The 14547-nt window shown below is 44.5% G+C and overlaps 2 protein-coding genes across 2 annotated transcripts; one reads left to right on the forward strand and one right to left on the reverse strand.

Annotated features, from left to right (window-relative positions):
* The first annotated feature begins 2042 nt into the window (after window positions 1-2042).
* Window positions 2043-9389, forward strand: LOC109771571 (uncharacterized). The gene is made up of 6 exons (XM_020330269.4): window positions 2043-2458; window positions 4511-4568; window positions 5230-5310; window positions 5441-5479; window positions 5585-6442; window positions 6804-9389. Exons 3-6 carry the CDS (start codon window positions 5308-5310, stop codon window positions 8820-8822), a joined length of 2919 nt encoding a protein of 972 aa, XP_020185858.1. The 5' UTR covers window positions 2043-2458; window positions 4511-4568; window positions 5230-5307; the 3' UTR covers window positions 8823-9389.
* Window positions 9390-9749: 360 nt separating this feature from the next.
* On the reverse strand, window positions 9750-14253 carry LOC109771572 (nodulation receptor kinase-like). The gene is made up of 12 exons (XM_020330270.4): window positions 14048-14253; window positions 13605-13758; window positions 13358-13429; window positions 13200-13271; window positions 12728-12796; window positions 12457-12638; window positions 12008-12228; window positions 11427-11553; window positions 11286-11354; window positions 10905-11094; window positions 10630-10762; window positions 9750-10492 (listed from the first exon to the last, which is right to left on the reverse strand). The coding sequence occupies exons 1-12, from the start codon at window positions 14142-14144 to the stop codon at window positions 10115-10117; spliced, it is 1764 nt and encodes a 587-aa protein (XP_020185859.3). The 5' UTR covers window positions 14145-14253; the 3' UTR covers window positions 9750-10114.
* Between the last annotated feature and the right edge of the window lie 294 nt (window positions 14254-14547).

The raw sequence follows: 14547 nt of genomic DNA on the forward strand, positions 1-14547 counted from the left end.
CATGCCGAGCCGGACGTGAAGCAATAGGCTACCCAGCTAGGTCGGCCGCAACCGACCCTCACAAGCCGAGCCGGGCGTGCGCGTGCCCGGCTGACGTGAGCGAAACATCGCAGCACGGGGAGAACGACCCTGACAGGCCAACTCGGCCTTACTAGAGGCACGCGGGGCAGCGTGCGAGACCATGCATGCGGGAACCCTCACCCGGCGGCCGGCACGCCAACCGGGTCTACCCGGCGCATGTGGATGTTGACAGGGCGACCCAGCCTCACCCGTCACGCGTGAAGCTTCGTGCGAGAGGGCGCACGCGAGTGCGAAAAAACCCACCACAGAGAGGTGCCCGGACGCGCCTACAGCCACACATCATAGACCTCCGAGGAAAGCCAGTCGGGTGTGGGCGACCGTGGAGATCAGACGGTCGGGAGAGCGCCAGGGAGCTAGTGGCGTGAGGCGCAGGCAAAAAGACAACATGGAGGACACTCTAACGTGCCAAATCCCCGATGAGGCGAGTTCTCCAACATCATTTCTAGGAGTAATATTTTATAGACCCTGGTAGGTTTGTGATAACAAGCACGATACATCCATTTAAACCAGCATGGTAAATTCCTATGGGATAGAGCACTGTTTTTCCTAGGAAATCCAGCAATGCATCAAAGAAAGCACTAATAGACTGGCGCAATTCCTGTAGTCAAACTAGTGAATTGATCAGACACAACGGCGAAACATGGTGTTGAATTCCGCACGAAAAAACCCACCCAAAACTCTACACTAAAAATCAACAACCACGAATCTAACACAAATTCAACATCAAATCGTTGACCAAGGGGGATAGGTGCCGATTCCCGCCGGATTGCAGGACCACCCCCTCCTCCACCCATTGAATTCAACCAACATGTGGACTCCCCGCGCAAATCGGAACTACAACCACACTACAACCATCAAACACAAAGATGCAAATGCGCGGATCCTGCCGCCCATGAGCACTCGCGCGCTCTCCCTCCTCCACAAATCAACGGCGGTAAGGATTTAGAATGCGAGCTCACCGACGGTAAGGATTTAGAATGCGAGCTCACCGACGATCCACCGTCGACCACCGAGAAGACAATTGCCGATTCAACCGCTCGTCGAGAAGAGGAGAACGAAAGAGAAATGGGGGAAGTGCAACGTGGTTTCCAAAACTCAAACAGGCGCACCCCTTAAATTGTAGATGGCGGGTGGAACTAGATGCAATGGGATGACTCATGACGATTGGCTCCCGGTGCGGTGCTTTGCTGTGGCCCAGCGACCATAGAGTAAACGGTTAGAAGAAAACATCCATGCACACGGAAAGACCCACTACCCATGACGGCTGCACGCCTTGCCCGCGAACGAAACCAACAAAGAACAATAAGAGTCGTGCGCTCTAAAACAGATGGCATTGAGTGCGTTCGGTTTTGTTGAAAAAAGGATGTGGTTCGCCGGATACATTTTCTGTTTTTCTACTGCAAAATATATATTTTTGATGGGGATTTTGTTGCAAGATATAATCGATAAATTTTAAGCATGCGTTTTTTCTTTGTCGTTTTCTGACATATATTGACAGAATAGAAAGTGGGGACAACATTGCGTAAATAGATGCCCCATCCCTATTTTAAGGGCCTACTAGGTTCGTAATGGTGAGTAGAGTGATTAGGAATCTATGGACCCATACTAACCTTTGCTTAACTATTTCAGACACTTACGCAACAACCCAAAATGCACACATCTCTAAATTGATGCCACAAAATCCACGGGCAAGAGCGTGGTAACAGCTAGTAGCTTGTACTATAAATAAACAAAAAAAGGAGCGTGGTAACAGCTGGATCATGATGGTGCATAATAGTATTTCTGATTCAGATCCTATAACTTTTCCCTTCCAAGCTCTCGTATTTGGTGTCACGCTGGAAAAAGACGCAACAAGCCCGAGAAAAAAAAGTCATATTCGAGCAACGACATTTCTCCAATTTCGGAAGTGGCAAAGTTTCCACCTCATTATTTATTATCATCAAGAACGCAAAATCATCGTCAGCTACCCATCGCAAGCCTCCTCGATTCGTCTCGGCGACGGCGAGGCAGTAGCACACAGCACGCATCCTGCCAAAGCTGTGTGCGACCCGTACACGCACGGCCGACGGGAGCGTCTCCGCCTCCGGTCAGCCCGGCCCGGCCCGGTCCGGGCCCGGCTTAGGCCACCTGTACGGCTCTACCCCTGCATCCTCCGTTGGTCTCAACAACGCACGCACCCCTCTCACACCGTCGTCCTCGCCAGCGCCTCCATTCTCCCACTCCTTCCATTCCACCCAGCCACGCTCGCCGCCTCGTAGGAGCTCACGGCTCGCAGCCGCCTCGTCGTCCTCCTGCTCTTCGCCGGAGGAGTGTGGGCTGGCGAGGCGTGGCGTGCAGTGGAGATCCATCCCAGCCGTGAGATTGGCCTCTCTTCTTGGTAAGCGCGCCTAACTTCGTCCGACGGATTGTCAGCTGCGTCGCACTGTGCTTACCCGATCCATCCATCCATACACCCACGGTTCGATGGATCTTTTCGTTGCTGCCTGCGTGCGTGCAATCGAATCCAAATCCTTTTCGTTTATCTCCTCGTCAGTGGTAACACGGAGATTTGTTAGCTGCGTGGTGCTGTACTAATCCGATCCACCCACCCATGGCTGGATTATGTCTTCTGTTTTTCGGCGCGCGAGATCGATCTCAGTTGACCGTGTATGACTTTGAACCCAAATTGCGGGTGCACTTTTTGCTCCCTCCCCCTTTTTTTGGGTGCTGATCAGTGTGGATCGACCATATCCTGTAATTTCTGTCAAGTGTTAGTAAAAATGTTGGTGAGCGAAGTGACTGCAAAATGCAGCCGTGGTTGTCGAAAAATTACTTTTTTTGGGGGTTTGCTTCGTCGCAGTAATACCGCCTAGATTTGGATTTTAGAGTAAGAAATGTTTGAATGCAGAAGTAGTTTATGCTTTTGCACACATTATGTTTGCTGGACTTTTAAACTCTGGTCGTCCTTACTGCTCATTTTGGGGAAGTTTTTATCCATTTCCTAGCAAATGTGTAATTCAAATCTATACATGTTAATAACCATTGGTAAATTAGACATTCAGACACCGTAGGTACAAACAACTGCCAGGAGCAATATCTACAGAAGAGGCTACCAATTGATATTAACCCAGTACTCTATATTGTTGGAGCCTAAATTGTTGTATGGTTTGTTGGAGCCTCAATTGTGGGCTCAATCCCCAGGATTTTTTAGAACCATGCACTGAAATGCAAAGCAATGTTCTAATACGAATTTTGTACATGGTGTATTTGACGTAATACCTGTTGCCTTGTCCGTGCAATGATCATTGTGACTTCTGTTCCGTGAACTGTGGCTTCTATTCTCTCTATGTTCCGTACTTCCGTTTATGAGTGTTTCAGCTATGCTGTTATCAGCTGCTAAGTTTTAGTCAGATCTTAGGTGGTCCAGACTCATGCCTAAATGTTGTTTCCTTGGCCATATTCCAGTCAGAAAAACTGGTTGAATCCATTGATACTTGTACTGGGATAGTTTGCCTTCGTGCTAGCTTGGGAGTTATAACTTCTTATTTTATGAACAATTGTAGTAGTACTCGATTCAATCGGTTCTAGAAACTAATGTCACTTTTTCAGGCTGCAACAAACTCCTGAATTTTCTATGCACTGCATATGAAACAACAAGCTAACAAATTTACTATGTGTAGGTTTTAGGCACCGTGAGTTACTTTTCTTTTCCTGTTTAGATGTAGGTTAGCCAGTGCCCACAAAGTTACAGTTTAGATATGGGAGGAATGATCTGCTTGGCCACTTGTAGCTCTGCAGTTGGCAGCTGATGTTGCTATAGTTCAACATGGCACTAGCAGATGGCTGCCCTGCAGCCAGTTTCAATGATAATAACACTTTTAGATGTAGGTCGTTATTCAAGAGGTCCCCAAGACAAACATTTTAACCAAAACTCCAGTAGAAAAGGTAACTGAGTTATGTGTTAGCATATATGTTGTGAGTTACATACTTTGATTCTACTGTTCACCAGATCTGGTAACCCGGCTTGGCGAGCACTCCCACCTGCCCCCTCGTTCTGATGCAACTTTTTCTGATCTCCCGTGTGGCCTTCTCCAGCCAGAGATCCCCTGTCAACATCCTCGTGATCAATGATACATTCAGTTTATTGTGAATTTATTTGCTGTGTATGGAGTAATACCACTTGATAATCTAGTATTCCATATATATGGGATGATTTGTTGGACTAGAACCCCAACTGTCATGGAAACATTCTGCAGGATTTTCTAGAACCGCGAGATATCAGCGTAATAAACACTTGTTTGTTCTTGGCCCATGTTTCCTTGTCCAATTTGTTTTTCATACGAATGCAAAAGGATGATCTGTTAAGACTTTAAACAATGTCTTTGGCATATTACACAATATCACCTGGTTCATGCAATAACTCATTCTTACTGTATTCCTTCAATTGTAGCTTTCTGAGTCAGGATCTTCGGCGCCCATGTGCATCCTCTTCTATTAGCTTGAAAAAGGTACTCCCATGTTTTCACAACTTGTGAAAAAAATATCTCTAAATTGTGCAAAAATATATGTGCTAGCAAAACCTTGTGCTAGAATATGGTAGTTTATTATCTGTACAAAAATGCAGAGAGATAAATGACTAATGTTGTAACTATGCACGTACATTTCTCATACAGCTCAGAAATATACTTATTTTGATTCAATTATTTGCTATAGGGGTACACATATATTCGTAGAATGTGCGCATATGATTTTTTACTCAAATTTCGAAATGTACAAGTGCTTTTTACCACATGTGAGCATACACACCCTAAACCACTCATGTGTTTATTATTCTATTCTCTGTATGTTCCGCACTTCGTGTTTTGAGCTATACTGTTATCAGCTACTAAGTTTTAGTCAGGTCTTGGAGATGGTCCTGGTCCAAACTCATCTACGCCTCATTTATCTCAGGAAACGAGTTGAAATCAATTGATACTTATATCAAAGTAGTTTTCCTTCTAGGCTTCTAGCTAGGTACATAGTTGTTACTGTTAACTTTATTTGTTTGGACAGCTACTTTCTTTGGCATATTTTGTACTGTTAGTAAATAAGTTTCTCGATAGTTCTAGTAGTACTTAATTCACTATGTTCCAACAAACACCTTAACTGCTATATGCTTCTTTTGTGCAGTATATCTGTGAATACTAAGACACAAGTTGTCCTTTGATTTTGGTCTGGCTAAAGCCAATTTTATATCCACCAACTTTCATGGTAAGACTATTTCCCTTCTTATCTGCATGAAAAGTATATTGCAGATTTATCCTAGTTTTATGTTCTGCTGTTCAGATGAAAGTTGACAAAACATGGACTAATATACTCTGTGTCCTTCGCTATGTTACAGATGAATTATCTTGAAATCAAGAACGGAGAAGAATATCTGGTAAATCTGTTTGTTCATGTGTATATATTATATCGGAGCTATGTTTTTACATATCATGGATTCCAATCTTATACCTCCGTTTTTTTTTTTCTTTTGTGTGCGCAGATGGATCCTATTCAAATCAAGGATAACGAAGGGAATCCTGAAGAGATGCTTGTTGACCAGCTGCATTTTCTAGAACCCATATGTCCAGAGGAAGTCAATGAAGATACACGAGTATACCCTCGTGTGGGGGATGAGTACCAGGTGGAAGTTCCAAATCTAACAACAGAAGAGGAACGCATGAAATTAAGGTCTTTGCCAGTTGATGGTAGCAGAATGTTCGGTTTTGAGTATCCTGTAGTGGTTGGATTAACTATTCCAGTCACATGGACCCCAAATACAAGCACTCATGTTAAAGGAGAGTGGAGGGAATTTTCAGGACACACTTCGTGTGCTTCAGAAGATGATCATAACAGCCACATCAGTGCAATTATCCCAAGAAGTTTACCTCAACAAAGCATTTATCCAGATTGTCTGCGCTGTAAGGTTGAATATGATGATCATGGTGAGAAATTCCCAAAATCTACTGGGCAAGATATGTACTGCTTGCCGAAAAGCGAAGTTTTAAGCTGTTCTTGTGTAAAGAGGGAGGTCAGTGATTATATTCCATTGCCTGGAATGTCAAGATACGTCTGGTCTGTTGAAGAGGAACAGACTTTACTTCTTGGTCTCTACATTTTTGGCAAAAATCTTGTTCAGGTGACGAAATTTATAAAGAGCAAGACAATGGGAGAAGTTCTATCCTACTACTATGGAGATTTTTTTAAGTCTGATGCATATAAACGATGGTCTGCATGTAGAAAAGTAAGAAGCAGGAGATGTATACTTGGGTTGCGTATATTTTCTGGTTCCAGGCAGCAGGAACTGTTGTCACGTTTGCTTGCTGGCGTAGCAAGGGAGGTTCAAGATCCTTTGCTCGAGGTGTGTTGAACTTTAATTTCCTCCTTTTTGTTCCTATTCTTTTACTGTGTTAGATCCTTTGAATCATTGGCACATGGAAAGCCGATGTTTTGGGATGGGCTTCCTTTCATTAGCACAGCCACAATATTTTTTCCATGGTACGATCATTACAATCATATCTCTTCTGCTTTTGAAGAAGTCCTGGAATTTTGTATACTTTATCACCTCTATTTAATTATGTTGTTGTTGTCGTCTTACTTATTTTCTGTAGGATGCCCCTGCATTTTCGCATAACATGTCTTTGCATTGATGTTCACCAATACCAGTTTATGCTCCTGCTAGTTTTTTTTAGAGGCTGACAATTATATATTACCATCTGCAGGTCTTCAAGACATTCAATGAGGGGATATCTGACTTTGAGCAGTTTATTTTATGCTTAAAGTCCACAGTTGGTGCACAGGTTCTTGTAGAAGCAGTTGGAATTGGCAAGGGAAAGTATGACTTGACTGGATTTGCATTAGATCCTAGTAGAAACCATGCTATTTCGGGCCGTGCAGAAATACCTATTGGCAAGGCTTGCTCATCGCTTTCGTCTGGAGATATCATAAAGTATTTGACTGGTGATTTCAGACTAAGCAAGGCAAAATCTAATGATCTATTTTGGGAAGCTGTCTGGCCTCGCTTACTTGCGAGAGGGTGGCACTCCGAGCAGCCGAAAGATTCCTCACTAGTCGGTAAGCAGGCCTTAGTCTTCCTCATTCCAGGTGTAAAGAAATTTTCCAGAAAGAAACTCGTCAAAGGAAATCATTACTTTGATTCTGTCAGCGATGTCTTGAGAAAAGTTGCGTCTGAACCGAGGCTGCTTGATTTTGGAGTTGAAGGTGATAATAATGGAGGTGAGGTTAAGATTGCAATTGGATGGATCAATGATGTTGAACCTGACAAAAGCACACTTGCTGACAAGAAACCTGCTTCCTATATCCGGCCCAGTGAACCAGGGTGTTCCCCCGAGCTTATGAAATTTACTGTGGTGGACACTAGTTTTGGTCAAGGGGAAGAACCATGTAAGGTAAGGTCACTAAGAAATCTACCTACAGATGCTGGTCATGGCTACAGTTCTTCACCACATTCTGGCGATTCTGTCAGCGTGAACTCAGAAGAACATTCAGATTCAGAAGACAGTTCTGAACCTTATGAAGATCTGGATACCAATCAGAGGGAAACTGATGCAAGCTGTGTTGACGAGGAGAGAAAAAACAATCCCCCAACTGGTGATAAGATGGCTGCTGATGTACTTCATAAGATTTCTTCCTTTCCAGGCAGGGTCAATGGTCACGTTTCAGTTGATCAATGTGTTGGCACAAAGAATAATGTCTGCTCTTCGGCTGGAACAGTTCTTCCTGTTGGTAATCAGAGGATACATGCTACTAATTCTTCAACTGAAATTAATTTTCAGTTTGATCCAAGAGTAAATCCTGAACCTCAAGTTTTCTTAGCACCTATGCCAAAGAGAAGAAGGTTAGTTTCTTTCAAGAATGAAAGAACTGGTCGCAAAGGAACTGCTGTCAGTAAAAGGCATTACGGGAAGCAAGCTGACACCCCACTGCAACCTGTGCCTAAAGCAAATGAAGCAAGTGCAGGGGCCAACCCTTTTGTATGGAGCACAATTTCAAGCTCATCAACCAACATAACCTTTGGCACTAATAGCAATCACACATATTGCGGACAGCTTCACAATGTGCCCCCTAATGTTGAAGTGGTTTACAAGGAAAAAGCTCAACGTAAGCATGTTATTGATCTGAATATCCCTCAAATGCCTTCTGATTATGAGTCGACTACAAGTTATATCCAACCTCCAACTGACAATAATGCAGTAATCATGGACATACCTATGCATCCCTCAGAAACCAAGGAGGCGGATGACTGCCTTCCAGATATCAATACCTCTAGTAATGCAATCTTAAGCGAGCAGCTTTCTTTCAACTCGAGGAGGCAGAGTACCAGAAGCCGCCCACCAACATCCCGAGCTCTGGAAGCTCTTGCATGTGGCTTTATGGGGAAGCAGAAAGGTGGGGAGGGAAATTTCCCATCTTCTAGCAGGAGCAGCAGACCTGTCCGACGACCACGAAGATCAACTGATGTTACAGTTCCATTTCCTTCTGATGGCGTCGGGAGTGGTTCTCATTTTAGTGACCAAGCCATCGCTGTCAATGAATGGCGCATGAGTAATAATCAGTTTCAAATACTTCACAGCGCCCCCTCAAATAACTCCAGTGAAAAAGGGACTCTTGAATTGTTTGGGGCAGACAACTCTACTGATAAAGGAACTCGTGAAATTGTCTGGCATTCTGTAGATGGCATGAAAACGAGTAAGGAGCTACATGCGCAGCAATTTCATTGAATTGTTCAACCTTCACAGAATGAATTTGTTGCTGGTTAAGAGAATTCCATGATCTTGTGGTCAGAAAGCAAAACATCACAGATGCCAATCTGTCAAATTTCTGTTTTGGGTTAGGAGACGAATCGAGGAAGCTTATACAGATAATTGTGAATTTCAGCTGTAGTTCGGTGCTTTTCCGGATGTTTGGGCTTGATTCTTGTCAAAAACATATGAGCCTGAACTAACATGTGATGGATGTTTGCCGTCATTCCTTTTGACACCAGAAATGAAGGGAAAAAAGATGAAGAAAATGGCGAGTGCAAGAATCGTGCCCTCGTTGTTAGGATGCCATCTCATGAAGCTTTTACTTCATTTTATTTATGTGGAGATTTTTCTGATGAGTTATACCCGTACTCTTTACCTTTTTTGCCTGTACTATGTGGAGTTTCTAGAAAACTGCGTAATCGTGTGCCCATATAAGAACCATAGCTTAGCTGAACTTTGAAGTCTTGCCTTGTCCCGTAATTCAAAAGGAGAACGCAAAACAGATATGTTCATTGCATATTTGTTTAATTTATTTTTTTGCTAGTGCTGTGTTCCAAATGTTCGAAATTTCTGGAGCTTTTGCTCTTTTAGTTTGAGTTGTAGGTAGTGACAGTATATGGGGCTAGATTTGCTTAGCCGGCTATTATGGCTCTGTAACATTTACTAGTTTTGGAACCGTGCTTTGAATGTTGGCTGAGGAGAAAAACACTCAAACATCCCATTATTGATGCGTCCTAGTTCTAGAGAAAGCCTACATTAAGGAGTATTTTGGCCCTGCTTTTATGTCGCAAAACTTATGTTTCCTAAGACCAATTCTTGATCAAAGACTAAAAAAGTACTATATAAAGAAATCATGAAACGTGTGGATGCCTTATAGTATAATTCAGTGGAGGGTAACAGATATACACCAAATGTTCTATACTTTGTAATGCCCGAAATAATGAACTTATGCTGCCCAGCCTTAGTTGGCCAAAGAATACATCAACAGTAGTCCAAGTCCAAAGAATAGTTGCATGGCACATGTAGGCATCGAATTCAACATACAAATTTTACAGGCAAAACTGCCTCTGTTTTGTCTCCAGGGGAAAACTTTCCTCGCAGCAAACTGCCGTGGTAACTAACTGCATGGCCTGTGTCGTGTAGCCTCCTCTCCCCTCGGCCACTCATGGCGTCTACGGGTATAAAACTCCGGCTGTGTCTTCCTCAGCAACCATCACATCCATGAGACGAGACCACCATATATTACGGACGGAGGCAGAGCTGGGGTGCTACCTCGGAAGCGAAGGCATGGTCTGCAGAGGCCCTTTGCCCGCGTCGATCCGGCCCGAGCCCGACGCGAACTTGGCCGGGTCGATCCGGGCCGAGCCCGACGCGAACATCTTCCTGTCGATGGACAGGTAGCGGTTGGAGCCGAAGGTCCCCGTGCTCTCCATGGACCGCATGTACTCGGACGCGTTGTTCTCGATGATGAGCGCGTCCTCCAGCTCCCGCGCGATGTCCTCCATGCTCGGGCGGAAGGTCGAGAAGGACTCGGTGCACGCCGTGGCCACCTCCAGCACCCTCCACATGGCCTCCGAGCAGTACTGCCCCTTTATGCCGGGGTCCACGATCTCCTCGATCCTGAAGTCCCGTATGTATGGCTTTGCCTGCGTAACAACAGAGACCACTGTAAGTTTACCGTTCTCTGTTTTCCTCTAACAATCGTGGAATGTACTGTAACCAGAACTAGCAGCAGCTGTAGATGAAAATGCATGGTTTCTGATGGTGTGCAGTGAAAACTTGCCCACTCGACTAAGCTCCATTCGCTCCGAGGCCTCTGAACATCGAGAGGCTCCCTTCCGGTCACGATTTCCAAGAGAACCACCCCGAAGCTGAACACGTCGCTTTTGGTCGATAACACCTGAGTGGAATAGTATCTAAAAGATATGGAGCATTCACAGTCAGAGAGATGGTAAAGCAATGAATACATAGTATGCAATGCACAAAAATAGTACTACTATCAACACAGACAGATTTGTACCAATATTTTTCGCATGTGAGATCAGTGTACAAACTTACTCAGGATCCAAGTATCCAGCAGTGCCTCTCACTTCCATTGATGCAACACTGTCGCCTTCCTGAGGCGCATACTTTGAAAACCCAAAGTCGGCAACCTTGCCACACATGCTCTGATCCAGAAGTATGTTGCTAGACTTAACATCTCTGTGTATGATGCAGCGGCCAGCAAAATTGTGAAGATATACTAGTCCTGAGCAAGAAACAGATTTATGTTAAGTTGTAATAACTCAAAAGAAGCATTTGCAATATTAAAATATTTGAAGAGGAAGAATGAAGATAAAGTAGCATTTGGTGGCCGTAAATTACATAAGAACAATTAGTTCAAATCTTACTGTAGACAATATCAAGAACTTAAAAAAAAACATTAACTGCATTACTAACCTTTAGCAGCACCAATGCAAACTGATATTCTGGTTGGCCAATCAAGAACTTTTCGTTTTGATGCCTCACCTAAATGAAGCATAAATCAGAAAAGAAAGATCTTAAGTTGAAAAGTAGCTAAATCTTCACAAAGCTTTATACCATAGAGGCGATCCTGTAGTGAGCCATTGGACATGAGTGGATAAACCAAAATCTGTTGATCCTTTTCACAGCAATAGCCAATTAGAGGAACCAAGTTGTCATGCCACACAGTAGAAAGTAGCCGTAACTGTCAATCGACAAATTCAGTCGTTAGAGGAACTTTGTGCGCAAACTGTGTCAACTGACAAATTCAGTCGTTAGGGGAATTTTGCGTGCAAAATGATTATTTTAGTACAGAGATACTGGAATAAACAAACTAACTGGAGCAATCGAGCATTTATGTTAGGGGCGCTGGCCAAATTACAGGTTACAAGGATGCAAGTGGCATGCCGCTAAGCCCGCAAAACCTCACGGCAGTTGTAAAAATAGTACTAAGTAACTGAAATGCCATCAACGGGCGACTCGGGCAACATACAGTATGAAGCGGGCTTATGCGGGTTGCTGCTTGCATAGATTATGAAATATCACCGGAGAGAAGAGTGTTATGCAACCTGAACAATATTTTTTTTGTATCCAAAAATAAGAGCAACCTATTGCTGGCACGATTTCTTTATGGAGCTGTGTGCAGAATCTGCCATTACCTCATTGTTAAACTCGCGTGTTCCCTGAGTCGATGCAGGTGAACGGACTTTTACTGCGACTTGTTGGCCATGTGCTAGAGTACCTTGATAAACAGCTCCAAATCCACCCCCTCCTATCAGTTTCTTGAAGTGATTTGTTGCGCTCTGGATTGATTTGTAGGACAACTGTTGTACTGCAGGATTTGTAGTTATATGGATGCTGCGTTCTTCGAAAACAGGATCTGCATTGACCATTATGAAGAAACACATTCATTTGCTCGTTCCATATTTTCCTCATTTCACTAATCTAACAAGTTATACACAGCAGCAAAATAAAGGTTTCTGATACCATGCAAATGCACAGATGAACTCAATGATGCACACAAAATGAAGAGTTGCGCAACATGAACTAACTACACAAGCAGATGTGCACAATATCTAATAGCTGTGTGTGGCAGCAGGGGACATACTTGTTGTAGAAGCACAGTCTGATTTCTGAGAGCGTCGTTCGCGTTTGTTGAAACAAGTGAAGAACAATCCAAGTGCAAAAGTACATGCCAAAGATCCTCCAGCAAGACCGCTAACAACAAATGTTCTCTGATTGGCAGCTCCAGGTGGACTACTGTGCTCTCCAGCAGCACAGCCTCCATCGCTTTATGATTTTCATATAGCAATTTCAGCAGAATTATGTCACCGTTAATCATGACCAGATCAAGGTGAACATCAGAACATAAATCTCACCTGAAATCCAGGTTGGTAGACAGGCCATCAGGTAGCTGATTGCTCAACAAGGGGTTGCACTTCACTGACCTGGATCAACAACCATGCTTGGTTAGGTCTTTTTTATCAAGGAAATCATACTGACATTAGAAGCATTCAAGCATATCGAATGGAAACAGAATGATCAGAACTGAAAGCGCGCGGATTGGGTCTATATAATATTCCCTCCGTTCCTAAATATTCGTCTTTTTAGAGATTTCAAATGGACTACCACATACGGATGTATAAAGACATATTTTAGAGTGTAGATTCACTCATTTTGCTCCGAATGTAGTCACTTGTTGAAATCTCTAGAAAGACAATTATTTAGGAACGGAAGGAGTAACATTTTAATTTGAGTGATGCCTAGGATCCAACCAGTAAGCCCCAGGGTGAGTTTGTTCTGGACAATCACATTTTATGGTAAGAAGTGGAACAAGGCAAACACGCTTACAGCTTCAGCAGGTGAGTGAGAGCAGAGAAAGATTCCGGAATAGACCCGGTGAAGTTATTGCCCTGCAGATCACTGCACCCACAAGTAATAAGAACACATGAACAATCTCTAGAACAAGGCATTGAACACTCAAAAAGAAACACAGGCACTGAACATACATCTCAGTTAGCTCCGTCAGGTTACCGATCGCGGCGGGAATTGGCCCTTGCAGTTCCTTCGAAGAAAAATTCCTGCTCAGACACCAGCCTATATCAGATTGGTTGCAACGGCACACCACCTCTCAGACTCAATGTCTCTAGGCTCTTAATTCATAGGGTAAAATAATAAACAGAGGCACATAGATGCCAGTAAAAAAGGAAAGAAGAAGGATCGTGTGAGCATTGTCAAGATTCCATGGGCACTTACAGCTTAGCTACGACCTGGTTACCATCTAGTAATCGGCAAGAGAAGCCTTCCCAGGCAGATGGGGAGCACGGGTCTCCTCCATTCCATGACTTGAGCATCTCATGTCCTGGGTTCCTTTGCCATAGCTCCTCCTTGAGTCGCTTCGCCACATCCACTGCACAACAAGGTCAGCAAGAAAGTCCATATCAGGTCAGAAAAAAAGGCATCAGATTTGGCAGTGAACAGCAAAATTAAGCGTGCTGGTCACATCAATCACATGCAGAGTACTTTGGCACCGAAGTTTACACCGGTTCAGCCAATCGGTCGAACAAACCAGCAGCAAGACCACACTATGCAGTCATGGCTACCGAGCTACCCAAAGAACTGAAAATCTGTCCCGAAATTGTAACTGGATTGGTTCCGTGATCGATCGACAGTTCAGGGGCTGTGCTGCTCTCGTATACCTTGTGTGAGTCCATGGGGCGACGCGGCGGCGGCGGCGGAGGTGATCAGGAGCTGCGCGGAGAAGACGAGGAGGAGGAGGGGGAAGCGAGCGACCATATCTCGGGCCCGGCAGCGACCATGCGGGCGTGGCGGGCGACGGGAGTGCTGCCGCTGCCGGCCGGCCGAGGGGGGAGAGGGGGTGGTGGAAAGGGTCAGCACTGGGCGGGCGGGTGGGCGGGCGGCTAGTTGGCGCTTTGTTTTGTATAGTTTCGCCGCTTGTCTGCTGGTGCTCGGCAGCGGCACAGTCGGAAGGGTGACGCGGCCGTCGACAGCGACCGCGCGCTTGCTCTGTTGTTGCGCTCCGCGGGCGGCACTGTTTGAGTTCGTCATCGGAGGATATTCTTAGGACATGTATCCTTCTCCGAGCTCAACGCTACGGTACATGATTGACCATCAACAATTGTTCCTTGTTTATTTGCTTTGCCTTTTCTTTGTATGTAAGGGCATCTAAGAGCAATAA

The sequence above is a fragment of the Aegilops tauschii genome, chromosome 2 (assembly GCF_002575655.3).
Source record: "Aegilops tauschii subsp. strangulata cultivar AL8/78 chromosome 2, Aet v6.0, whole genome shotgun sequence".
NCBI classification, from domain to species: Eukaryota; Viridiplantae; Streptophyta; class Magnoliopsida; order Poales; family Poaceae; genus Aegilops; species Aegilops tauschii.

Coding starts and splice junctions, on each gene's coding strand:
- LOC109771571 (XM_020330269.4), top strand. Junction 5,480..5,584: donor AGAACGGAGAAGAATATCTG/GTAAATCTGTTT, acceptor TTGTGTGCGCAG/ATGGATCCTATTCAAATCAA. Junction 6,443..6,803: donor TTCAAGATCCTTTGCTCGAG/GTGTGTTGAACT, acceptor TACCATCTGCAG/GTCTTCAAGACATTCAATGA.
- LOC109771572 (XM_020330270.4), bottom strand. CDS start 14,144: ATGGTCGCTCGCTTCCCCCTCCTCCTCCTCGTCTTCTCCGCGCAGCTC. Junction 13,272..13,357: donor CTGACGGAGCTAACTGAGAT/GTATGTTCAGTG, acceptor TTGTGGGTGCAG/TGATCTGCAGGGCAATAACT. Junction 12,639..12,727: donor TCTACCAACCTGGATTTCAG/GTGAGATTTATG, acceptor AAAATCATAAAG/CGATGGAGGCTGTGCTGCTG.